The 25,481-nt window shown below is 47.3% G+C and overlaps 1 protein-coding gene across 7 annotated transcripts; it reads left to right on the forward strand.

Annotated features, from left to right (window-relative positions):
* PLCD4 (phospholipase C delta 4) lies at nt 1-25,422 on the forward strand. 7 transcript variants are annotated; one of them, XM_055573471.1, is made up of 16 exons: nt 2-249; nt 5,745-5,800; nt 5,934-6,092; nt 7,295-7,523; nt 8,622-8,751; nt 9,307-9,538; nt 16,419-16,620; nt 17,558-17,702; nt 18,510-18,662; nt 20,300-20,467; nt 21,690-21,846; nt 22,179-22,295; nt 22,530-22,702; nt 23,452-23,587; nt 23,916-24,065; nt 24,152-25,422. In XM_055573471.1, the coding sequence occupies exons 2-16, from the start codon at nt 5,779-5,781 to the stop codon at nt 24,256-24,258; spliced, it is 2,280 nt and encodes a 759-aa protein (XP_055429446.1). In that variant the 5' UTR covers nt 2-249; nt 5,745-5,778; the 3' UTR covers nt 24,259-25,422. The 7 variants fall into 7 exon arrangements, with proteins under 7 accessions (XP_055429448.1, XP_055429449.1, XP_055429446.1 ...); XM_055573472.1 differs by having other exon boundaries at nt 8,631-8,751; XM_055573475.1 differs by having other exon boundaries at nt 5,934-5,989.
* The last annotated feature ends 59 nt before the right edge of the window (nt 25,423-25,481 follow it).

Raw genomic sequence — 25,481 nt, forward strand, 5'->3', positions numbered from 1 at the left:
ACGACTCCCTCACGCTGACCAGTGTCCTGGGCCTTTAAGGGATGGGCTGGACTGAGGAGAGAACTCACACCTCTCCCCACCCCACTCCTTCCATCTGGCTGTAAGTCAGCCAGCGACAGCAGCAAACTGCAGCAGAAGAGGGGAGGAAGCCAGCGAGTGCAAGAAGAGCAAAGGAGCCCCACTGGATTTCCTTGCTCCACGGCGGAGAGCATCCCAGAGCTCAGACATAGGACGGCTATCCTGCCCACGGTAAGGGCTGGAGGCTCTGACCAGCCTCTGCTCCTAGCTCCGACACGCCCAAGTCCTTGCCCGTGGCCTCCACATGCTTATTCCCCCTGACTAAATCATACCCTGGACTCCTTTGCCTGAACAGGTTTACGGGCCCCCGACCTGCTGGTTTTCTCTAGCTTATCCACTTGGACTTATAGTTTTCCTACTAGCTATATCAGTCACCTTTTTATATGAGGACCTCTTAGCTACCCAGGGCTGCCACTGTGTAGATAAGTGGTGATCCCACCCCAGGAAGGGGAGAGAGAGAACTGAAGCAATCATGCTTCAGCATGAATTCATTAACAGATTGTTGAGGATTACCACATGAGGGTTGACCAAGACCCACGGCGGGGGTGGGGGATCTTCTATTATCAGAAACCCCTGGTAATAGGCAGAGAGTTGTGAGACTTCCTTGGAAAGAGCCAGGGTTTGAGTTCTATGCCTCATTCTTAGCCTGCTCAATGATCCAGGGCACTTTGCCGGTGCCCATGAAAGAGAGGCCTAATGGGAAGGATTATAGAACCGAAAAACTGATATTCAGACAAATTGGTGTTGAGACCAAAACAACAATTCACACTTCAGGGACTCAGTCTGACCTATTCCCAGCTGCCTCCTAGGTCTGACCAAGTGCTGTCAAATAGGAGGCACTTGAGAATTTATGGGATGAGTGGAGGCATGAACAAATCTGGTTGATTCACAGGCGTCCATGAGAACATTAAATTGATGTGCACAAGAGTACAACAGAATCTTTCTAGGCACAGGAAACATTCTTTCATTTTTACTGTAACTTCTCTTTAAATAAAGCTGCCTTTTTGGGGAAGCATTATAAAAAAAATATTGGGAAGAGTACCCTCTCCTAGTCCTGTCTCTGATGTTAACTAGCTCTTTGACTTTGGACCATGGCTTCCTGATCTACTATGGGGGGAGTAGAGGGGTCCCTAGATTTGCTTGTGTCTCAGGAGCCCTTGTTAAAAATGAGTATTCCTGGGCCCCATCCTTAGAAACTCTGATCTGGTAGATTTGAGGTGGGGCTAAGGAATCTCTATTTTAAGACACTCTACAGGAGACATTGATATAACCAGGAACCACTAGATTGATGTGTTGTATGAGTCTTTAAGCTCTAACATTCTGAAGGCTATGACCTGTGACTGGAGCCATTCTGTCCTCTTCATATGAACCAGGTTTGTCATAATTCTGCTCCAAAGAAAGAGAGTAGACAGGATGAATCTCTTCCATCCTGCCCTCAGAGAGACTGTAGACACCTTGAATTCCACTATAAGCCACCGGCAACTCTGCCAAAGGCCATCTCCAGGTGATATGAAGCCACCTGTCAGCTGAGGACCAAATCTTGCTTGGCAACCCTTGGCCACTTCCTGCCCTATTTGTGTGTCTCTTTTCTCATCTGTATTATAGAGGTAATTATCTGTATCCTCAGGGAGCTCCATATATGTGCCTAGGCATAAACAGTTAAGACCCAACCTCTCTCTCAATCATTATCCTCTGATTCTTGCCTCTTTCTCTTGCTCCCACTCCCAAATCCTTTTTCCCTCCTCTCCAAACTGTACCTGCCTCAGCTGTGACCATCCTCCCCATTCCACCTTCAGGTGCCAGAGGAAACACCAAGACCTAGAACACCTAGGTTCTAAGTTGCATTCTCTGAGTAGTTTAGTCGGTCTCCTAGGATACAGGGGAAAATGAAGCTGAGCAGAAGGATCTGTTACTCAGGATCCCAACCCAAGAGTCCCTCTTCCTGAACCAAAGTCTCAAGCGCCTTTCAGGGGACGAGAATCCGAGTCATTGCAAATTAGAAGAGAAAAAAAGAGCAAGGAGTAATGAGGAGAAGGGATGAGGAGAAGGATGAGAAGTCAAGAGCAAAGAGAGGCTGACTTAGGTAAGCAAATAGGAAGGCAAAGGGAGGGTCAGGAGAGAGAAAAGTGAGCTAGGAAGAAAGGAAAAGGAAGGGGTCAGGTAGAAGAGGGGGAAGGGGAAGAAAATAGGAAGAAGGAAAAGAAAGGCTGTTGAGTGGGATATGGTAGGAACAGAAAATGATGGGGTGGCGGGGAGGGAGAACAATGTCCCTCACTGGGTCCCAGCTCTGCTTTCATCAGCTTGCTAGAGAAAGCCTTTTCTAAGGGTAGTCTCGGTGAGGTCTCTGAGTTGGTCAAATGGAGACCTCAGTTCTAGCCCCAGTTCTGCCACTTAATTCGTTAGGTGACTGGCAGTTCAGCTAGCCTTCTGGCCTTTTATTTTTTCTAACAAAAGGGTTCCCATACTTATAACTGAGCTCCATAGACCGCTGGTGGGGAAACAGAAAGCACCGGGAGCCAAGCATTTCGTCTCCCCTGTGAGTTGTTCAAAGAGCGGTGATGTTCTGTGATCTGGTTGGTTAACGTACAACCTTAACACAGGATAAATGTGTGCCACTTCATACTTGAAGCTTCTGACACAGCCAGCTTGGTTCTTCTCCAGTGTCTTCTCTTGGAGTTGTATCTGATTACCTGTTTTCATTGGAATCTATTGAGGAATGGGTGATTCTGCTTTTTTTCGTGGTCAGGAGTTGCCTGATCCTGAAAGTCTTGTGAGAAGACATGGTGAGGTGCAAACTCAATCACACGTAGGATGGCAGAGAAAAGAGCTCCTCTGTCCCTTTTCTACAAAATGAAGTCCAGCTCTGACATCCTGTGGCTCCCTGAGTTGAACCTAGCCCTCTATCGGCCACGTGTCACCTAGATACAGTTTTAAAACAGTGACTCAAGAATGGGAGCAGGGCACGCCAAGCTCTGAGGTTGAAAGAGTTTGACAAAAGAGTATAAAATCATTTTCTAAGGCTGGTTTGAGACGCGGTAGGGATGTTCCTGTGCTTGGGACTGTTCTCAGACCTCCCATGTCTTGACATTGTGGTGAGGCTCCCAGACACAGGCATATAGACAGAAGGTAATTCTGTCTTCTCCCAGGGCTAAAGCCCACCCATCCCAGAAGTTCAGAGAAGAGAGGAGGCAGAATGTTGGCAAAGGGGATTAGACTTCAGCCCCAGGTTGACCCCAACCCCTTTTAGAGTCTGAAACTCTAAGACATTTAATGAAGATCTATTACTTTTTAGTCTTCATAGAACTTTTGCAAACCTTGGATTCCAAGCTGTGCAACACCACCCAGCAAAGCAGAGATGCTTTCCTGTCTTCTTTCCTTCCTTCTTCCATCCAGAGGTCTCCTCTGGTCTCACTCAGGATTCTACATTCAGCCTCAGCCAGTAAAACCTTTCCCTCTTGGGACTGAAGCTGTGTTCTTGCTCTCCTGAGAGTTGCCTTATCTCTTCTGCTTAGACTCAGATTGGTTTCCTGCACATTCCTACTCCTTTGGAAAGTCTTCTCTAGGTCCTTCAGTCAGGAGAGCTATAATTTCAGTGACTTCTACATCATTCCTGAAGATCGTCACCCTGGGTGGCTTTACAGGCTCTTCCTAATTAAGGGAGATGGGGCACTAATATGCTGTGTGACCTCAGACAAGTCACATCATGTTTCTGGACTTCTGCTCTAACGTAGGGAGTTGAACTACATGATGTTTAAATGGAGTACTAACTGAATAATTAGTTTAAGGATTCTTTCCTTTTTTTTTTTTTTTTAGATGTTCACCACTGACAAATTGTTAAACTTATTCAGGGATGTTCCTGGCAGTCCAGGGGTTAAGACTTCACACTTTCACTGTAGGAGGCACAGGTTCGATCCCTGATTGGGGAATTAAGATCCCACATGCTGCAAAGGGCAGCCGGAAAGACTTTTTTTAAGTTTAAACTTACTAATTAAAACCCACAATATTTCTCTTCAAGCATGGATCCTTTGCTTATACAAAAGCATAAAGCTTTATGTTCCATGGACTTTGCCAGTTTCAGCATGATTTGCTTTAAGCACTGAGTATATTTGTTCTAGGCACAAAGCTAGGATCAAAGTGGCCACAAATCAAATCATCCAGTTCTTTTCAAGGCAAGTTTGTTGTTAGCTCTTAGGATAACTTCAGTTCAGTTCAGTCACTCAGTCGTGTCCAACTCTTTGCGACCCCATGAATCGCAGCACGCCAGGCCTCCCTGTCCATCACCAGCTCCCGGGGTTTACCCAAACTCATGTCCATCGAGTTGGTGATGCCATCCAGCCATCTCTTCCTCTGTCGTCCCCTTCTCCTCTTGCCCCCAATCCCTCCCAGCATCAGAGTCTTTTCCAATGAGTCAACTCTTCGTATGAGGTGGCCAAAGTATTGGAGTTTCAGCTTCAGCATCATTCCTTCCAATGAACACCCAGGACTGATCTCCTTTAGGATGGACTGGCTGGATATCCTTGCAGTCCAAGGAACTCTCAAGAGTCTTCTCCAACACCACAGTTCAAAAGCATCAATTCTTCGGCATTCAGTTTTCTTTACAGTCCAACTCTCACATCCATACATGACTACCGGAATAACCAGTCCTAAATGAGCAATGGCACCCCACTCCAGTACTCTTGCCTGGAAAATCCCATGGATGGAGGAGCCTGGTGGGCTGCAGTCCATGGGGTCACTAAGAGTCGGACACGGCTGAGCGACTTCCCTTTCACTTCTCACTTTCATGCATTGGAGAAGGAAACGGAAACCCACTCTAGTATTCTTGCCTGGAGAATCCCAGGGACGGGGGAGCCTAGTGGGCTGCCGTCTATGGGGTTGCACAGAGTCGGACACAACTGAAGCGACTCAGCAGCAACAGCAAATGAGCATATATTTAAAGGTAGGAACTCTCTCTACTCAAGTAGAGAAAACTTGAACATGCTGTTCTGAGACTATGTAACTTATCTGGTCCATTAAAACTGTGAGAATTACTATTATGAATAAGAGTATGAGCTACACTTTATCATGTGAAGGTAGAAGTGGCTTATTTAGCAAGGTGCAGTTCTAAGTGTGGTAGAAGAGACAAAAGAAATACTCTGGCCTAGCCTGTCCAGAGCTGGAGGATCCACACAGGAGCGTGGAGAGGGCTCCTGGAAGGGAAGTTGAGATGATTCTGCTTGGAGAAGGAAAGGCTAGGAGGCAGAGAGATTCCAAGTTCTGAAAGGGGGAAGCCAGCAAGTCAGTGATTCCTAATAATGGGGAACTGAGAGAGGTGTGGTCAACATGACCTCGTGGATTGTAGGGTGTTGGGAAAGAAGAGGGTATTTGGCAGAAACCCCTGGGTTGGCCCTGTCGGAGATGGCTGTGGGAAACGGCAGAAACTCTGAAATCAGATATATTTGGGTTTAAATTCCAAGTCCCTGTGTGATTGAGACAAGTTTCTTAGCCTCTCTAAGCCTCAATCACTAAACTCAAATTAGAAGTGAAAAGAGCTACAAATTATGTAGATGAAGTAGCTGACACAATGCAGGCAGTCAAGGAACACTAATTTCCTTCTCTTCCTCCCTTGATCTATTACTGTAAGACCTCAAGATTAACCTGAAGTCTCTTGCTGCTCCTCGCTCCTTTAGGTGACTCTGGCATCAGCTGGTGAAGCAGTGGGTGATGGCGTATCTGCTGCAAGGCCGTGAGTACCCCTGCAGAAGAGGCTTGGGGAGACAGCCCAGAGACAGGGAGGAGGCTGGACTCCTGTTCCAAAGCTCGTCCTGGGCCCTCCACCTTCCCTACCAGCTACTCAGTCCCTTCTTCTCCTGGCTCAGGGCTGCCCATCAATCAAGATCTGCTGCTGATGCAGAAAGGCACAATGATGCGCAAGGTGAGGTCCAAAAGCTGGAAGAAGCTAAGATTCTTCAGACTTCAGGATGATGGCATGACAGTCTGGCATGCCCGGCAGGCTGGAGGCAGGGCCAAGCCCAGCTGTGAGTGATGTGGGTAGCCAGGGGTGGGCATGTGGGTGGACAGGACCTTACAGGCCCAGCAGCTTGAGGGCAGAGGAGTGACCAGTGTCTTATGATGTGCCCTGCTCTGGTCTCTTTAGTGTCTTTATCTGAGCCTGTAAAATGGAAATTATAACTGTACTAGCCTCTTCAGGGTGTTACAAGGATCAAATTGGTTATGGCATGCAAAGATCTTCCAAGAGTCTTTGCCACATAATAAGGCTCAATAAATCATAGGTTTTATCTTATTACTATCATCATCATCATTATTATTATAGCATGATCTCGGGTAGCCAACTGTCTAGATAAAAGCCCTGGCTCTGCCAATTTCTAGCTGAGTGACTTTGGACAAGTTATTTAACTTAAGCTAATATAAGTTTCCTCATCTATAAAATGAGGATTAAACAGCCTAGTACATTACAGGAGCTCAAGAACTTAATGTATGTAAACCACCTAGCATGAGGCCTGAAACCCAGATGAATTTAGTGAATTAACCATTATAGTGAATATTTCTAAATATCGTAAATGTGTCATAACAGTGTGCCTCCTATTGGCCAAACACTTTATGATCCCTCTAAAAATGTGACCACAGGACTCACTTAAGAGAATCTACTTTAGAGACATAACCAGAGCTTACGATCCACACCAGCCCCAGCTGAAGAAGCGGGGGGAAGGATTTCTCTGGCTCCCTCCCAGACATCTGGAAAGAGGAAGCCCTCAAACCTGGAATGAGAGAACTGAATTTGGGCGCGTCATGCTTTGGTGTAACTGCTTCTATCCTGCAAGTGTGCTTCCACTTGTCAGCCCCACCAGTCTTCCTGTAATTGATCACCATGTGGATTGGCCATGGAAGGGACCATCCCTTATTTAAGATTAGGACACTGAGGGGCTACGTCATTTTTGTCCCTGTCACACTGCTAGTTGGTGGCTGGAAGCCAGGTCTTGCCATTTCCAGCACAGGCCCCTTGTCATGCTGCTATGAAAACAATGACTCGTGGCAATCTGAATTCCAAGACTCTGCATCTCCCTGTACTAAGGCTTTGGGGGTTTTAGTCTATGGAGGCTGGGGTCCCTCCTCCTGTGGTTTCAGAGAGAAAAAGGGGGAATACTGGTCCTTGGCTCTCAGCTGCTGTGATTTGTCAGACCCTTTGCTCAGGGCCCCCCACTCACTTCTTCCCTGGCAGTCTCAATCTCCGACGTGGACACAGTACGTGAGGGCCACGAGTCTGAGTTGCTGCGCAACCTGGCAGAGGAGTTCCCCCTGGAGCAGGGCTTCACCATCGTCTTCCATGGCCGCCGCTCCAACCTGGACCTGGTGGCCAACAGTGTCCAGGAAGCCCAGACCTGGATGCAGGGGCTCCAGCTGTTGGTGGGCTTTGTCACCAACATGGACCAACAGGAGAGGCTGGACCAGTATCAGCAGGATGGAGTCAGAGTGGGATCCAGGGGTCACTGAAGGAGCCAGATGCTGAAGGGCTAGGGACAAGTAGGAGGGGGCACAGGGCTAGAGAGTCCAGATGGGGTGGCCAGGGACAGCTTGGGCTGATGTGAGGCTGAGATACTGAGGGAAGAATGGAGGCCTGTGATGGCACAGACAGAGTCACACAGAGTTTGGAGAGGAATCAGGGCCCCCAGGATTGGGTAAAGGGACCGTGAGAGGCAAACTAGGAGCTGATCCTGAGAGCTGAACAGAAGATCCCAGTGGCATTAACTCCCATAGGGATGGGGAGCAACTCCTTAGGGGGCTTAGTGGGATCAACTCACTTCAAGTTTCCTAGACTGTATTCACCTTCTATGCTGGTCCATTCATTTATTCACCATCTATTAAGTAGAATGTAAGAGGCACTATGCCAGGCTTTAGGGATACAAAGATTAATGAGGCTCAGATATTATTTTAGTCAGCAGAGAAAATAGAATTGTGTGAATAATTTAATTTACCAGCATTACAGTACTTAGCTGATATGTGGGTGTTCAAAGGAAGGAGAAATACTTATTTCTAGCTGAGATGGTCATGAGAAAGCTTCAGGAGAAAGTAGCGTTTGAGCTGAACCTTGAAAATGAGTAGAATTTGAACTGAAGGGAAGAGGAGGGGAAGGCACTCATGTCTGAGGAAACATCATGAATAAAGGCCCAGAGGTAGGAAGCTGAAGAGCTGGGACATCACCAAGCAGGGGCTTGCTGAATCTGTCTGAGGTGCAAGGTAGTCATTTCTGTGTTGAGAAGGCTGGTTTGGGGCCAGATCACTGGGGTGAAGGAGATCTTAATTTCTATGTTAGGGAAGTTGGGCTTCTTTTTGCAGGCAACAGGGATGTCCCCAAAGGCACCTGAGCCATGCAGGGGCAAGATAGATTGGTGCTCTGGGGAGATTATTCCAGAAGCTAATGTGGAAAATGAATTGGCTCTGGGGAGGGGACTGGCAACAAAGACAGGGGAGCAGTCAATGGATGAATGTGCACACACATCTGCACACACAAACACACACTCAGTGCTTTTGCCTTGACTCAGACCTGGATGGCTGAGTGATTGGTTCCAGCGCGGAGACAAAAACCAGGATGGTCGGATGAGTTTCGGAGAGGTCCAACGGTTATTGCACCTGATGAATGTGGAAATGGACCAAGAATATGCCTTTCAGCTTTTCCAGGTGAGTCTTCTGGGGAAGCCAATCAAGGCCACATTCTCCCTTAGCCAGAAGTCCTCCAACCCTCTCCAGCAACACACAGCTGTTGAATCTCTCCTACTACGCCAGGTTCATTGGGAAGTGTGGGTAGGACATGGTTCTTACCCTTCAGTCTTGTTGGAAAGATGACTCATAATCTTATGAAAGGTAAATAACAACATGTTATTACATCAGACCTCAGGGACCTCTCTGTCCTTGGCCAGGATTTCACAAGTGCCTAGTACAGTGGAAAACTCCAACTGGCATGTGAGTAAATAGAAAAAGGGATCTTCTGATCTTTTAGGGACATGTTGGGGGCATTTAATTCTTTCTAGTTGAAATTTTTCTCTAGTAGCAAATGGTATGGCCGAAATTTTGCTTTTTACTTCCTGTAGTGGCTTTTCCTATGAACACTAAATGTCAGGAGTTCTGTGGAAGCCTGCCTGGCTCCATCAATAATAACGCCCTTACAAGGAAAGTCAAAACTGCAACATCTGCCGTTAAAGGGTTTTTTACTCTCCTCTAAACCCTCTTCTGCAGACAGCAGACACATCCCAGTCTGGGACTCTGGAGGGAGAAGAATTTGTAGAGTTCTATAAGTCATTGACTCAGCGTCCAGAAGTGCAGGAACTGTTTGAAAAGTTTTCATCTGATGGGCAGAAACTGACCCTGTTGGAATTTGTGGATTTCCTCCAAGAGGAGCAGAAGGAAGGAGAACGGGCTTCTGACCTTGCTCTGGAACTCATCGACCGCTATGAGCCTTCAGAAAGTGGTAAGAGGACTAGGGTGGTGAGGCAACACACATGGGGGCCAGATGAGGGACCAAGAGACAACTAGCCTTCTGCCTAACTAAGGGAAAATTCAGTCCCCCAGACCCCCTTCCCAATCATCTTCATCTCATTCAATCACTCCTCCAGAAGGAGAAAGCCATTTCCTGCCCACATAAGACAGGAGTCTCCTCTGTAGTGCTGTATCTCTTAGGAGGAAGAACATTCCGTAAGTCCCCTTTCCTCTACCACGCTCATATTTCTCATCCTTCACTTTCACACTGTTCTTCCTGATATCAACCTTTGTCCCAGTGGAAACATAAAATCCTGCTCCTCTTACTTTTGGCTTCTTCTCTAGGGCATGTGATTCCTTTCCCTTTAGTTCCCTTCATGGTTCCTGTTTGCTGTCTCTTTAAGTGCTGGCTCTCTGCCGTTTCCTGGACTTTCTCCAAGTTCCCCAGGTGGTTTTTGAGTCCTAAGTCCCTGAGCTGAGCACCTAGTCAGCCCCTGGCTGAGGCGGATGATGAGGTAGACAATCATTTGGCTCTTAACAAGCAGTTAAAATATGCCCTCTCTGCCCTCAAACCTTCTCCTTGCCCCTTTAGTAGACACCTTCCTGCCCTTCATTCCTTGCAGAGCATGAAAAACTTACATTATTAATAAAAAGAGGGCTTCCCTGATAGCTCAGTTGGTAAAGAATCCGCCTGCAATGCAGGAGACCCCAGTTTGATTCCTGGGTTGGGAAGATCTGCCGGAGAAAGGATAGGCTATCCAGTCCAATATTCTTGGGCTTCCCTTGTGGCTCAGCTGGTAAAGAATCCGCCTGCAATGCAGGAGACCCCAGTTTGATTCCTGGGTTGGGAAGATCTGCCGGAGAAAGGATAGGCTATCCAGTCCAATATTCTTGGGCTTCCCTTGTGGCTCAGCTGGTAAAGAATCCTCCTGCAATGCAGGAGACCCCAGTTTGATTCCTGGGTTGGGAAGATCTGCCGGAGAAAGGATAGGCTATCCAGTCCAATATTCTTGGGCTTCCCTTGTGGCTCAGCTGGTAAAGAATCCGCCTGCAATGCGGGAGACTTAGGTTCAATCCCTGGGTTGGGAAGATCCCCTGGAGAAGGCAAAGGCTACCCACTCCAGTATTCTGGCCTGGAGAATTACATGGACTATATATATAGTCCATGGGGTCGCAAAGAGTCTGACACAACTGAGCAACTTCCACTTTACTTCACTTTATAGCTCTTACATTATTTAGTCCTTTGTGTGTGTGTGTGTGTGAGTGTGTGAGTGTGTTAGACGCTCAGTTGTGTCCAACTCTTTGCGAACCCATGGACTATAGCCCACCAGGCTCCTCTGTCCATGGGATTTCCCAGGCAAGAATACAGGAGTGGGTAGGTATTCCCTTCTCCAAGGGATCTTCCCAACTCAGGGATAAAACCCCAGGTCTCCTGCACTGCAGGCAGATTCTTTACCATCTGAGCCACCAGGGAAGCCCTTAGTACTCACTGCTGCTACTGCTGCTGCTAAGTTGCTTCAGTCGTGTCCGACTCTGTGAGACCCCATAGACGGCAGCCCACCAGGCTCCGCCGTCCCTGGGATTCTCCAGGCAAGAACACCGGAGTGGGTTTAGTACTCACTACATCCTTGTAAATCAAAAGCAATAATCTTTATTGGGCCTTTGCTAAGCATCCCATAATGTGCTGATGATATCTCTACATGCCTTTTCTAATCCTTCCAACAACCCATGGAAGTAGATTTCTATTATCAACTCAGTTGTACAGAAGAGGAAAACTGAGATTCAGAAAAATTAAGTGACTTGCTTAAAGTCAACAGTTAATGAAATGAGGAATTGTAATTCAAAGCCAGATCATTGACTCTTACCTGGTGCCTCTCTTGAGAATGAGAATAAGACATGAGAGGAATGTGAGCTGGACAGGTGACCCAGGTTTCTTAGGTCTCAATTCCCATTCCCTTTCATTCATTGATTCATTCACTCGCTACTTCAGCAAATGCTCACTGAGTACCTGTAATGTGCCAGGACCAATGATAGGCAACAGAGATACAGTAGTAGGTCAGACAAGGACACTACCCTCATGGACCGTGGAGCCAAAGTGTTGGAATCACTGATTCCAGATTTATGTGGGTGCTTAGAGAAGAAAGGGGCTGTGAAGCAATCTTTTCAGAAAACTAAACAGAAGAGGAAGTTGAAGGGTTAAGACAGGATCCTCTGTTTCCAATGAAGAATCCAGCATACATCATTACATTTATTCTGCCTGTGTGCATGCTCAGTCACTCAGTTGTGTCCAACTCTTTGTAGCCCATGGACTGTAGCCCAACAGGCTCCTTTGTCCATGGAATTTTCCAGGCAAGAATACTGGAGTAGGTTGTCATTTCTTACTCCAGGGGACCTTCCCAACCCAGGGACTGGATCCTTGTCTCTTGGGTTTCCTGCACTGGCAGGCAGATTCTTTACCACTGAGCCACCTGGGAAGCCCCACATTTATTCTATCCACCCTTTTTGGAGTTCTTTCCCTTTTCACTTGATTATCAGATACAACAACACTGTGGCTGCAAAGTGTGGTATCAGTCAGGAGACAGAGGCTCAAGTCCCCACTCTGCTTCTTAGAGTACTGAGTTGCTTAACCTATCAGAGGCTCAGTTTTCTCATTTGTAAAATAACTGGTGATCAAATGAAATAAAGCACATGAAAAGTACCTGGTAGCTATGGACTTTAGCAATTTGCAATTTGAGTTATTACAGTCAAGAATGAAACTTTGTGGGATTTCTCTGGCAGTCCAGTGGTTAAGACTTTGAGCTTCCACTGAAGGGGGCATGGATTTGATCCCTGATCGGGAAACTAGCACCCTGCATGCCTCAAGTCCGGAGAAGGCAATGGCACCCCACTCCAGTACTCTTGCTTGGAAAATCCCATGGACGGAGGAGCCTGATAGGCTGCAGCCCATGGGGTTGCTAAGAGTCAGACACGACTGAGCGACCTCACTTTCACTTTTCACTTTCATGCATTGGAGAAGGAAATGGCAACCCACTCCAGTGTTCTTGCCTGGAGAATCCCAGGGACGGGGGAGCCTGGCGGGCTGCCGTCTATGGGGTCACACAGAGTCGGACACGACTGAAGCGACTTAGCAGCAGCAGCAGCATGCCTCAAGTCATGGCCAAAATATAGAAATAATGAAACTTTGCGCCCAACTTCTTGCCATTTCCACCATTGCCAGGCCTTGTCACACCTGGAATGAGGAAGCTAGGCATGAGAGTCAAGCTGTTCTGCCTCCCCTGTAGCAAAGTTATCCTCAGTGAGACTTCACAGTCCAACAGTGTAGAGCAGACTCTGACATCTGACTCCCTGGGTTCAAATTCCAGCTCCTTCACTTATTAGTTATTAGTTATGTGACATAATATTATACAGGAGGCGGTGACCAGAACCATCCCAAAGAAAAAGATGTGCAAGAAGGCAAAGTTGTTGTCTGAGGAGGCTTTACAAATAGCTGAGAAAAGAAGAGAAGCAAAAGGCAAGGGAGAAAGGGAAAGATACCCAACTGAATGCAGAGTTTCAGAGAATAGCAAGAAGAGAGATGAAAACCTTAAGAGAACAGTGCAAAGAAGTAGAGGAAAACAACAGAATAAGAAAGATTAGAGACCTCTTTAAGAAAAGTGGAGATATCAAGGGAACATTTCATGCAAGAATGGGCACAATAAAGGACAGAAACAGTGAAGACCTAACAGAAGCAGAGGAGATTAAGAAGAGGTGGCAAGAATACACACAAGAACTGTACAAAAGGTCTTAGTGATCTCGATTTCCACGATGGTGTGGTCCCTCACCTAGAACAAGACATCCTGGAGAGTGAAGTCAGGTGGACCTTAGGAAGCATTACTATGAATAAAGATAGTGGAGGTGATGGAATTCCAGCTGAGCTATTTAAAATCACAAAAGATGATGCTGTTAAAGTGCTGCACTCAATATATCAGCAAATTTGGAAAACTCAGCAGTGGCCATAGGACTGGAAAAGGTCAGTTTTCATTCCAATCCCAAAGAAGGGCAAAGCCAAAGAATGTTCAAACTACCACACAATTGCCATCATTTCACATGTAGCAAGTTTTAAATGCTCAAAATCCTTCAAACTAGGCTTCAGTAGTACACGAACTGAGAACTTCCAGATATACAAGCTGGGTTTAAAAAAGGCAGAGGAACCAGAGATCAAATTGCTCACATTCTTTGGATCATAGAAAAAGCAGTAAGGGAATTCCAGAAAAACATCTACTTCTGCTTCATTTATTATGCCAAAGTCTTTGACTGTGTGGATCACAATAAACTGTAGAAAATTCTTCAAGAGATGGGAATACCAGACCACCTTACCTGTCTCCTAAGAAACCTGTATGCAGGACAAGGAGCAACAGTTAGAAATGTACATGGAACAAGGATTGCTTCAGAATTGGGAAAAGAGTATGTCAAGGCTGTATGTTGTCATCCTGCTTATTTACCTTATATGCAGAGTATCTTATGTGAAATGCGAGGCATCTGGTCCCATCACTTTGTGCAAATAGAGGAGGAAAAGTGGAAACAACGACAGATTTTATTTCCTTAGGCTCCAAAATCACTGCAAACAGTGACTGTGTGCATGCTAAGTCACTTCGGTCATGTATGATTCTGTGCAACCCTAGGGACTGTAGCCTGCCAGGCTCCTCTGTGCATGGAACTCTCCAGGCAAGAATACTGGAGAGGGTTGCCATTTCCTTCTCCAGGGGATCATCTTGACCCAGGGATCAAACCAGGGTTTCTTATGTCTCCTACAGTGGCAGGCAGGATCTTTACCACTAGCGCCACCTGACAGTGACTGCAGCCATGAAATTAAAAGACTCTTGCTCCTTGGAAGGAAAGCTGTGACAAACCTAGACAGCATATTAAAGAGCAGAGACATCACTTTGCTGACAAAGGTCTGTATCGTCAAACCTATGGTTTTTCCAGCAGTCCTGTACAGCTGTGACAGTTGGACCATAAAGAAGGCCGAATGCCTTGAAATCGATGCTTTTGAGTTGTAGTGCTGGAGAAGCCTCTTGAGAGTCCCTTGGACAGCAAGAAGATCTAACCAGTCAATCCTAAAGGAAATCAACCCTGAATATTTACTGAAAGGACTGATGCTGAAATTTCAATACTTTGACCACCTGACATGAAGAGCCGACTCATTAGAAAAGACCCTGATGCTGGGAAAGATTAAAGGCAGGAGGAGAAGGGGATGACAGGAGATGAGATGGTTGACTGGCATCACTGACTCAATGGACATGAGTTTGAGCAAACTCTGGCGGACAGTGAAGGACAGGGAAGCCTGGCATGCTGCAGGGCTGCAAAGAGTCAGACATGACTGAGCGACTGAACAACCACCACAGATGTGACCCTGGGTATGTTACCTAACCTCTCAGGGCAGATTATATTATATCCACCTGATTGTGTTGGTGAGAGCATTAAGGGAGATGCTGCATGTTATGTCCTTGGCAATGCTCAAGAAACCCTCAGGCCATAGTAGGCAGTAGCTACACAGCCCAGGGCATAACACACAGGTACCTTGGTCTTGGGGCTTCCCAGGTGGTGGTAGAGCTGAAGAACGTCTGTGCCAATATAGGAAATGTAAGAGATGTAGGTTCGATCCCTGGGTTGGGAAGATCTCCTGGAGGAGGCATGGCAACCCTCTCCAGTATTCTTGCCTGAAGAATCTCGAGGACAGAGGAGCCTGGCAGGCTACAGCCCATAGGGTAACAAAGAGTCTTCAGACGTGAAGCAACTTGGCATTCATGCATGCACCTTGGTCTTGTCACTAACAAGTCTTTGACTTTGATCCTCTCTGAGCCTCGGGTGCCCCATCTATGAAATTAGTCCTTTGGACTAAATACTGTGCTGTCCTTCATGGTAACCCTGAGCCCCATGTGACTATTTAAATTTAAATTACAGTCAGCTCTCTGTATGTACAGGTGCCACATCGCAGATACAGAGGGTCGACTGTACCATGAGATTCTGTGTAAGGCGCTTGAGCGTCCATGGATTTTGGTATCTGCTATGGGGAAGGGGCCGGAGAAGGCAATGGCACCCCACTCCAGTACTCTTGCCTGGAGAATCCCAGGGACAGGGGAGCCTGGTAGCCTGCCATCTCTGGGGTCGCACAGAATCGGACATGACTGAAGCGACTTAGCAGCAGCAGCAGCATGGGGAAGGGGCGGAGAAGGCAATGGCACCCCACTCCAGTACTCTTGCCTGGAAAATCCCATGGACGGAGGAGCCTGGTAGGCTGCAGTCCATGGGGTTGCTAAGAGTCAGACATGACTGAATGACTTCACTTTAACTTTTTACTTTCATGCATTGGAGAAGGAAATGGCAACCCACTCTAGTGTTCTTGCCTGGAGAATCCCAGGGACGGGGGAGCCTGGTGGGCTGCTGTCTATGGGGTTGCACAGAGTCAGACATGACTGAAGCGACTTAGCAGCAGCAGCAGCAGCAGCAGCATGGGGAAGGGGGAAGTCCTGGAGCCAATCTCCTGTGAATACAAAACTGTAATTCAGTTCCGCAGTCACACAGCAACATTTCAAATGCTCAGTAGCTTTATTTATTTAAAGGTTATCGTACTGGGCTGTGCAGACCAGAGAACACTTCCATCACTGTAGAAAGTTCTGTTGGGCAGCACTGGACTAGCATGATCTTAATAATTCCCTTTGTATCTTTATGGTTCTCTGAGGATGGGGATGCTTGAAATGACAGGCTGGATAGGGCAATGGGGTCTGGAGGCTGGGAGTGGACACCATTTGAAAGGCTGGGCCCTGGAGAGGGGTGGGGTGCTCTGAGCACTGCCGCTGAGAGCTTCTCACTCTAGCCACTCCACACCCCAGGAAAACTGCGGCATGTGCTGAGCATGGACGGCTTCCTCGGCTACCTCTGCTCAAAGGACGGAGACATCTTCAATCCAACCTGCCACCCCCTCTACCAGGACATGACTCAACCCCTGAACCACTACTACATCAACTCCTCCCACAACACCTACCTGGTGGGGGACCAGCTTTGTGGCCAGAGCAGCGTGGAGGGATACATACGGTGCTGTGGGGCTGGGGGGTGAAGGGGTCCAGCTCATGAGATGGAAAGATCTGTGGGAAGTTGGAGAGGAATTGTTAGTTGACTGCAGGAATTGAAACGCTGTTGTGGGGGGATTTGAGCTGAGGATTCCTTGGTCCCTGAGAGACTTGGAGGAGATATTGAAGACTGGCAGGAGAGTGCTGTGGAAACCCTGCGGGTAAACACGGCTTCTCTTTCATAGGACATGAAATTACCTTGGCACCAGAGGTCCTGACAGATTTATTTTGAACAAATGAATAAACTCAATGTTAAATGGGAGGCAGTAGGGAAGAGGATTTAAAAACATAGGTTCTGGAGTCAGACCATTTGAGATAAACAACTAGCTCCCTCACTTGGTACTCTGAGGTCAAATACTTAACCTCTCGCTGTCTCAGCTTCCCTATCTGAGACACAGAGATGATTACTATTCTGTCTATTCTGTCTGGCTTGTTGTGAGGATTCAATAAGGTAATTTATGTGTCAATAGGTAATAAATGGTACCTGACTTTATTGTGATTAACCATGCAATAGATCAAATAGTCAAGGCATCTTTGTAATGCCAGCAGCTGAACTAGTCACTTCAAGTGCAACTTCCCTAGGAAGCCTAGCAAGGAAGTAAAATGTAAATTTACCAAGAGTTTGAATAACTCAGGTGTCATATAAAGATATACAAGCAGAATACCAGAAGGCAGTATGTGATGGCTCCCTAAGGGAGGATTGTTGAGTAGGGCCTGGTGGAGATCAGTGTGAGCTGCAGGTGTGTCCCAGCAGACAGACAGGGGTCCACGGAGATGTAAATTGACAGAGTCTTGATGTGTGAGTGCTGGTGAGCACTGTTCTCTCCAGAGAGGGAAGAGGGTCCCTATGTGAAAGATCACACCTTGACCCCTCCCGTCCCTGGGGGGTGGGGTTCTTGCAGGGCCCTGAAGCGGGGGTGCCGCTGTGTGGAGGTGGATATATGGGATGGACCAAGCGGGGAACCTATTGTTTACCACGGACACACCCTGACCTCCCGCATCCCATTCAAAGATGTTGTGGCCGCTATAGGACAGTATGCCTTCCAGGTGGGAGCCTCAGGATGGAAATACTGGTGATTAGCAAGAGGATCTGAAGGAAGAGACTCTGGGTCTGGGGTTGGGGAGGGATGCAGGGGAAAGTAAAAGTATTAGTCACTCAGTTGTATCCAACTCTTTGTGACCCTATGCACTGTAGCCCAACAGGCTCCTTTATCCATAGAATTCTCCAGGCAAGAACACTGGAGTGGGTATCCATTCCCTTTGCCAGGGGATCTTCCCGACCTAGGTGATGTCAAATGACATATACGTAAAAGAGATTTTAATTGTGAAGCATCAGGCAAACATTAAGGGATTATTATGAATAAGTGTTGGATGTGTTACTAGTTAAGTAGTCATAGAAGTAATTGCTAACTGTAATGATTACTTCTAAAAACTTCTGTCACCCACCTGGGAGATGGCGGAGGAGGAAACAGACAAACTGGTGGGTAGAGCTGGGAGGCAATAGCTATCTGGGGATGAAAGTCTGAAAGTGTAATGTGAACATGTCAGGGGCACTGGCCTGGCTTTCCCACTCTAAGCCTGAAAACTCAAAGGTCCCATAAGGACCTGAGTCAGACCTGGCACAGATCTGAGATTTGGGGTCCCAAGAGTGACTTTTAGATGTGGGGTGCCTAGACCCAGGCAGATCTCCTGGAGGCCTGGCATGGAGTCAGAGGACTTTTGGCAATCAGGGTACTCAGTTGAGTAATTGGCAGGGGGTGGGTGGTGGGGTGGTGGGTGGGGGTGGAACTGGAGAAGCAAGAGGGTTATAGGCCTCAGAACTTTGGCTCCAGCATGCCTTCCCCTCCTGACCAGACGTCAGACTATCCAGTCATCTTGTCGCTGGAGAACCACTGCAGCTGGGAGCAGCAGGAGATCATCGTGCGCCATCTGACGGAGATCCTGGGGGATCAGCTACTGATGACAGCCTTGGATGGGCAGCCTCCCACTCAGCTGCCCTCCCCCGAGGTAGGGACCCTGCCCTTCCAGCCCAGGCTTCCCTACCGGCCTTGGCTTTTCCTTCCAGGCCCATCTGTTCCCTTCTTCTCACCCTCAGATGGACCATCTTGCTCTTTAATATTCTCAGAGACAACTTTAATTTTTAAAAAATTGAATTCAGGGTGTTCCAATGTGGCCTAGTGGTTATGATTCCAAGCTTTCACTGCCAATCCCTGCTCCAGGAACTGAGATCCTGCAAGCCGAGTGGCATGGCCAAAAGAAATAAAAAGAAATCTAATTCAACATAAAATTCCAGATATAGCTTTCTAAATTTAAAACCATTTGTTTACTTTATATTTCTTTTTTCAATGGAAGATCTTTTTTTTTTCCTGATAGTTCATTATTATAGGCTCTATAAATATAAAGGGAGAGTCCCCCACCATAATCTCAACCTCTCCAATAACAGCTGCCAACATTATAGATTTTTTACACACTTATATAGACATATATATGTATATATGGTTACATTTTTAAAAAATGTGAATGGGATCATCCTTTCTATCCCTTTTATATATATCACAAATATTTTTTCATATATATTTTCTTTTTTAACAGTTCTATAGTATTGTACTTTATGTTACTGACCATAATTTACTCAACCAGTAGGTGGTAAAAATAACCAGTAAATGGTAAAAATTTAGGTTGTTTATAATTTTTCATTTGTACATAGAGCTTTGCTCATTTACTCTTTCTTTGAAATGGATTCCTAGGAAAAAAATTGCTGGGTTGAAAACTGCATGTTGACATTTTCGGTTATTATTGTCAAGTTGCCCTCGTGGTAGGGGGGCAGGGTGCAGAAAAAAAACAAATTTCACTCCAACTGAACAGTGTAAGGTAATGACTACAAACAATTCCAGTAGTGAGATGATTCGTAATGGCAAACATGAAAAAAAAGTTTTTAAAAAACAAAGGTCTGTTTTATTCTTTCAAATTAACTGATATTATTTACAAACTTTTTATATTAGAGTTTATAATTTTTCTTGATATATAACTTTAAAAAATGTTAAAGATATTAATGCTTTAAAAATACTTTTTTGCAGTCTATTGGGGCAGAGGGTGGCCACTCTGTGCGACTTGGATGACCTAGTTCATAACCAGGGACTGAACCCAGGACACAGCCGTGTGGAGTCCTAACCACTGGACTGCCAGGAAACTCCCCTTGCAGTCTATTTTTTCTTTTTGTCTTCATAGCCTCTTCTGCTCTACGGGTTTTTAACCTTTATGTAGTCACCTCTGCCAATCATTTTTTATGTCTTCTGAGTTTTCAAAGGCTTTCCTACCTTGAGGCTTTTCAGAAAGAGTCTCTATCTTCCTCTAATACTCTAATGTTTTTTACATGTAAATCTTCAATCTATGAGGAATCTTTATGTCTCAAATGTGAGGTAGGGGTTCGCATGTATTTTTTACCTTAGAGATGTTACAGGTTGGCTTAACCATAAGAAATCCCTGCTGTATGTATCAAGTAGCCTTCCTGTGGGAACTTCCGACCACTTACTTGCTTCCTTTGCCTTTGAGGTGGTCCTGTGAGAGCTGCATAGGAGCTACACGACCCACAGGAGGGGCCCAGAGCAGACAGGTAGACAGGCCCCTCTGTTTTCATCCCCTAGGACCTTCGGGGGAAGATCCTTGTGAAGGGGAAGAAGCTAATGCTTGAGGAAGAGGAGGAAGAGCCAGAGGCTGAATTGGAAGCGGAGCAGGAGGCTAAGCTGGACTTGGAGGCCCAGCTGGAGTCTGAGCCCCAGGAGCTGAGCCCTCGCAGTGAGGACAAAAAGAAGGTAGGCCAGAAGGGTGGTCTTTCTGCTCTGGTGTTTGATTAGTCAGTACTACAAGCTGAGACCCCATGTGTGAAGAGACTGGAGCCAGGCAGGGTGGAGAACCAAGGAGCAAAATGCTCCTTGCCTCCAATGACAAGAGGCATGAGAAGCCATACACAGCATCACCATATAGATTGCCATATACAGACATATGGCAGTGGCTTTCCAACTTCTTTGTTCTGTGAGATCTTTTTTTTTTTTTTTTTAATGAAATTCTATATGGAAGCTCAGGACACAAAATAGATATATGCAGAGTCATTCTGGTTGAAGTACTTCTTTGGCTCTCTCCTGGGTCTCCCAGGTGACTTCTGAGACATCTTTGTACTACTTCCCAGTCTCTTTAAATGATACTTCAAAAACCACTGATGTGTGCGTGTGTGTTGTTATATTAGGTAAGTAGGGCTTACTAGAGTGACTGCTATGACCTCAACTAAAGTGAGTTTATTGCTAGAAAGTTTCTTGGAAAAGGTGAGTCTAAAAAGGGACCAAAAATAGCCAAAGAGGAGGAGCATGGAAGGTTGGGGAAGGCCTGCCAACGGTGGGACCGCCAAGATCTTGCTTTGAAGTCTGCATTTCTCTCTCTTATGCACTTGCTTGGCTCAGCTGAATGACTTCTAGCTTATTATCCTGTTCTCTCTGGAGCTGTGTTGTCTCACCTGCTGCCATGCCCAGGGATGGAAATGGGAATTCAGAAAAATCTATAGATGTTACTCTGGGACTCTGACATCCTTCCAGGTGTGAGTTCCATGACCATTTGCATAACTTGATGTATCTGGATTCATATACATTTTGATAAAAAATTAATTTGTTTTAAAAGATGAGAGGTAGTGAGGATGACATCTCTGTTTAGCAGTAATAAGTTAAAGACCTGTTACCTGCACAGTAACCCTTCAAGCCCAGAGGCTGAAACTGATCCCTTTAGTATACGCAGACTGCTTTTATTCCCATTCCCATCCTCAGGTTGTGATGTGCCCGCTGTTGTGTCGGCCTTTGTGTTGTCAGATTATGGCCCAGGCTCCTATTTCCAAGCCTGGGCTTCTTCTCTTTCCCAAGCAGGTGAGGCAGGAGGGAGGCAGCGGGCAGAGCCTTAGGTTGGGTGGGGAAGTTCAGATCTTGGCCACTGGCTTCTTCCCTCTCGGATTGCTAATGGCTCAACTCTATCATCCTCTCTCTCCTTTTCCAGAAACCCAAGGCCATCTTGTGTCCAGCCCTCTCTGCCCTGGTTGTCTACTTGAAGGCTGTCACATTCTACAGCTTCACTCACTCGAGGGAGCACTACCACTTCTATGAAACATCATCTTTCTCTGAAACCAAGGCCAAGAGCCTCATCAAGGAGGCTGGTCAGGACCAAGAGGGAGGGATGGAAATGGGATGGGTAAAGTCAGGTCTGACGGGCAGGAGGATGAGTTCCAAGAAAGAGGATGAGGGAGCAGAGGGACGTTGAAGTTAAGGAACTCCCCAGACCAGGTATGGGGATAGGAGGTGAACAGTGGACTCAAGGCTCTAGGGGAAAGACAGCTGGGGGAGGTGGTCTGCATGGAGCAGAGACAGTCACAGCCTTAGGAGATGCTGGAGAGAAGAGTGAAGTAGGCGGGCGGGGGCCTTTGAGACCAAGGAAGTAGGAGGGTCCACTCCACCCACTACCATCTCAGGACCCACACCCTCTTTACAGGCGATGAGTTTGTGCAGCACAATGCCTGGCAGTTAAGCAGAGTGTATCCCAGTGGCCTGAGGACGGATTCATCCAACTACAACCCCCAGGAATTCTGGAATGCAGGCTGCCAGATGGGTGAGGGAGTGGTACGGACAGGGAAGAGGGAGTGCAAGGGCAATGGATGGGAAGTCGGTCCCTGGGTGGCAGTGGGGCCAGAGAGTGCTTCAAGGGGAGTGCCGGGCTGAGAAAGACATTCTCCAGTGTTGCCAGCAGCCCTTTTACACCCCAAAAGTTCTGTCTGGTTTCCCTGAAAGATGGCTGCCTAGCCCCCAAGGTGACTCTTTCCTTTTTTTCTCCTGGGGCCCTCAGTGGCTATGAACATGCAGACAGCCGGGCTGGAGATGGACCTGTGTGATGGGCTCTTCCGCCAGAATGCTGGCTGTGGCTATGTGCTGAAGCCAGACTTCCTGCGCGATGCCCAGAGTTCCTTCCACCCTGAGAGGCCCATCAGCCCTTTCAAAGCCCAGACCCTCATAATCCAGGTATAATGGAAAGAAAAACCACTGGGAAGAAACTGGGATAGCTGAAATAGAGCCTGGGGCAGGGGCGGCTAGGTCTGACAGGAGTGTAATAGAGGGAAAGTTCCTCATGGGGCAGCATAGACTTTGGAGTCAATCGCCTAGGTTCAGACCCATTTACTAGTCATGTAATGTTTGGCAAACTTAACCTTATTCTCACCTGCAAAGTAGGGGTAATACTGCCTACTGTACAGGACTGTTGAGATTAATCTGTGTGTGTGCTCGGTCCTGTCTGACTCTTTGTGACCCCATGGACTGTGGCCCACCAGGCTCCTCTGTACATGTAATTTCCCAGGCAAGAATACTGGAGTGGGTTGCCATTTCCTACTCCAGGGGATCTTCCCAGGGATTGAACCCGAGTCTCCTGCACTGGCAGGCAGATTCTTGACCACTGAGCCACCTGGGGAGCCCCTCGTTAATCTGAAGTGCTAACAACGGTGCCTAGGGCACAGAAGTGCTAGAGAAGGGTTGCTGTCGTAATTTTCCCCCTTTCAGACCTTATTAAATTTCTACTTGGATGCATTTTAAATTGCAGGTGAGGTACTAGAAGAAAATATATTACCCATGAGAATTAGTTTTGTAAACCATAAGCATATAGTGCAAGGTCCTATGTCTCCCCCTCCCCTCAGCCTTCCTCCTCCCCCCAGGGTGTGAGAGCTGGAGGGGGGCTGGGCTGAGCAGGAACTAGTGAGGTTCCAGAGCCCTGGTTGCAGGTAATCAGTGGTCAGCAACTCCCCAAAGTGGACAACACCAAAGAACAGTCCATTGTGGACCCCTTGGTTAGAGTGGAGATCTTTGGCGTCCGCCCAGACACAACCCGGCAAGAGACCAGCTACGTGGAGAACAATGGTGAGACGCTGGGCAGTGCTGGGGAAAGTGGGAGGAGCATGCCTGTGGTCTTCCCACTGTCCAGGTCTCTGTTAAGCACAGTCCATCATCCTTCCTGCCCCCTCCAGGGGAAGCAGTGCAGACAGGACAAAGGATGAGGACTTGGGTCTGAAGCCAGGTCTCTCACTTACAGTGACCTAAGCAGACTGCTTATCCACTTGGTTTCCTCACCTGTAAAGTGCTGACTGCTCTGAAAATGAAGCAAGAGAACACAGGGCAAGCAACTCACCAGCGTGGTCAATAATGTCTGTTCCTTCATCCTTTCCCTCACTCACCCTCCCTGGCTCAGGTTTTAATCCATACTGGGGGCAGACACTGTGCTTCCGGATCCTGGTACCTGAACTGGCCCTGCTGCGTTTTGTGGTCAAAGACTATGACTGGAAATCCCGAAATGACTTCATTGGTCAGTACACCCTGCCGTGGAGCTGCATGCAGCAAGGTGAGATGGTCCTCCCTCTCCCGGCCCACACCCCAGCTCTGGCCGTCTTCCTGATGCTGTCCTCTCCACCCTCCAACCACCCCCAGGTTACCGCCACATACACCTGCTCTCCAAGGATGGCCTCAGCCTTCACCCAGCTTCCATCTTTGTGCACATCTGCACACAGGAAGTGTCAGAGGAGGCTGAATCTTAAGGCAGCCACTTCACAGGCAGAGTGGATTCACTGGCTGTAGATGGTGAGAAAAATGAAAAAACCTGGAAGGATGCTCCAGAAAGCAAACAGTGGTAAAAACCCAAGCTTTGGACTGTGCCTTCTCAGGCACAAAATGACTTGGTCCTTCCTGACAAGCAAATGTAGGACCCGATTTTTCACCTTCTTTCTCTTCCCTCTCTTCGTTGTCACAAGCTTCTGGCATCATTCCTGTCCTTTCCCTCTGCAGACTCTACACTGGAATTCCTTCCTTCCTCTGGCTATAGGCTCAACACCATACCCAGATCTAGGACAGTGCTTTCCCACCAACTCTGGCTCAAAGGCACATTGCAGCTAGAAATCCAGAGAGGGACTTGGGGGCAGAGAAACCCAAAACCCAAACCTCCACCCCTAACTTCCTCAAAGTCCAGAGCCAAGGGAAAGACAAATCAAGCCTCAAGTCTCCCCAGGCAAAGGCGGGGGAAGGAGATCTGATCCCCTGTATTGACTCTCAAGAGAACACTGCATGGCCCTGAGAGTCCCCACTGGACTCCTGCTCACTTGTGCCACCAATATAAATAGAGCTTCTCTCTCAAATTGGCATGAATGTGGTCTCTTATTGTTGGGCAAGGAGATATGAGGGTTGGGGGACATTTGGGTAAGACAGGTTGGGTAGAAAAAAGTGGGAAAACAGGGTTTCCCAGGCCCCTCAGGATTCACTACACAGAAAGAGTAAGAAGTATGACTTCTACGTGGCAGGGTAAAAGGAGAAGACAGAGAGTTACGTGATCCCAGCCTTCCTAAAGAGTTGGCCTGGAATAGTCTTGCTTTATGTCTGGTGTCTCAGCATAATTATTAATAGTACCCTCTTCGATTTTCCCAGTGTCCCAGTTTAGATGATTCATGATACAGTCACTGTGAAGCACCGACAGAATTCTGGGTGAGAGATTTACCTCCCCAACTGTCTGTCTTCCACTATCCTGTGCTTCAACTCCAGTCCAGCAGCTGAGCTGGTCTGAGGATGCTGCTGAATTAAAGCTGCTTCTACGAGAAGGCTGAATGGGTAGCAATCCTCCCTCTACTGGAAGACAAAGGGACTTGGAAATAAGGAGCAGGCAAGGGCTAACTCAGGCTCTAGGACAGACAGAAGACAGACCTGGTCCTGTTTCAGAACCAATCACTCAGCGAAGATGAAGGAGACAAAGGAGTGAAGGAAGCCTGAGAGG

Source organism: Bubalus kerabau, chromosome 3 (assembly GCF_029407905.1).
Source record: "Bubalus kerabau isolate K-KA32 ecotype Philippines breed swamp buffalo chromosome 3, PCC_UOA_SB_1v2, whole genome shotgun sequence".
Classification (NCBI taxonomy): domain Eukaryota; kingdom Metazoa; phylum Chordata; class Mammalia; order Artiodactyla; family Bovidae; genus Bubalus; species Bubalus kerabau.

Bases quoted from the DNA above. Each gene is read 5' to 3' on its own strand.
- PLCD4 (XM_055573471.1), top strand. From the start codon at position 5,779: ATGGCGTATCTGCTGCAAGGCC. The intron at 8,752-9,306 runs GTGAGTCTTCTG...CCTCTTCTGCAG, and splicing joins ATGCCTTTCAGCTTTTCCAG to ACAGCAGACACATCCCAGTC. The intron at 16,621-17,557 runs GTGCTGTGGGGC...GGGTTCTTGCAG, and splicing joins AGCGTGGAGGGATACATACG to GGCCCTGAAGCGGGGGTGCC.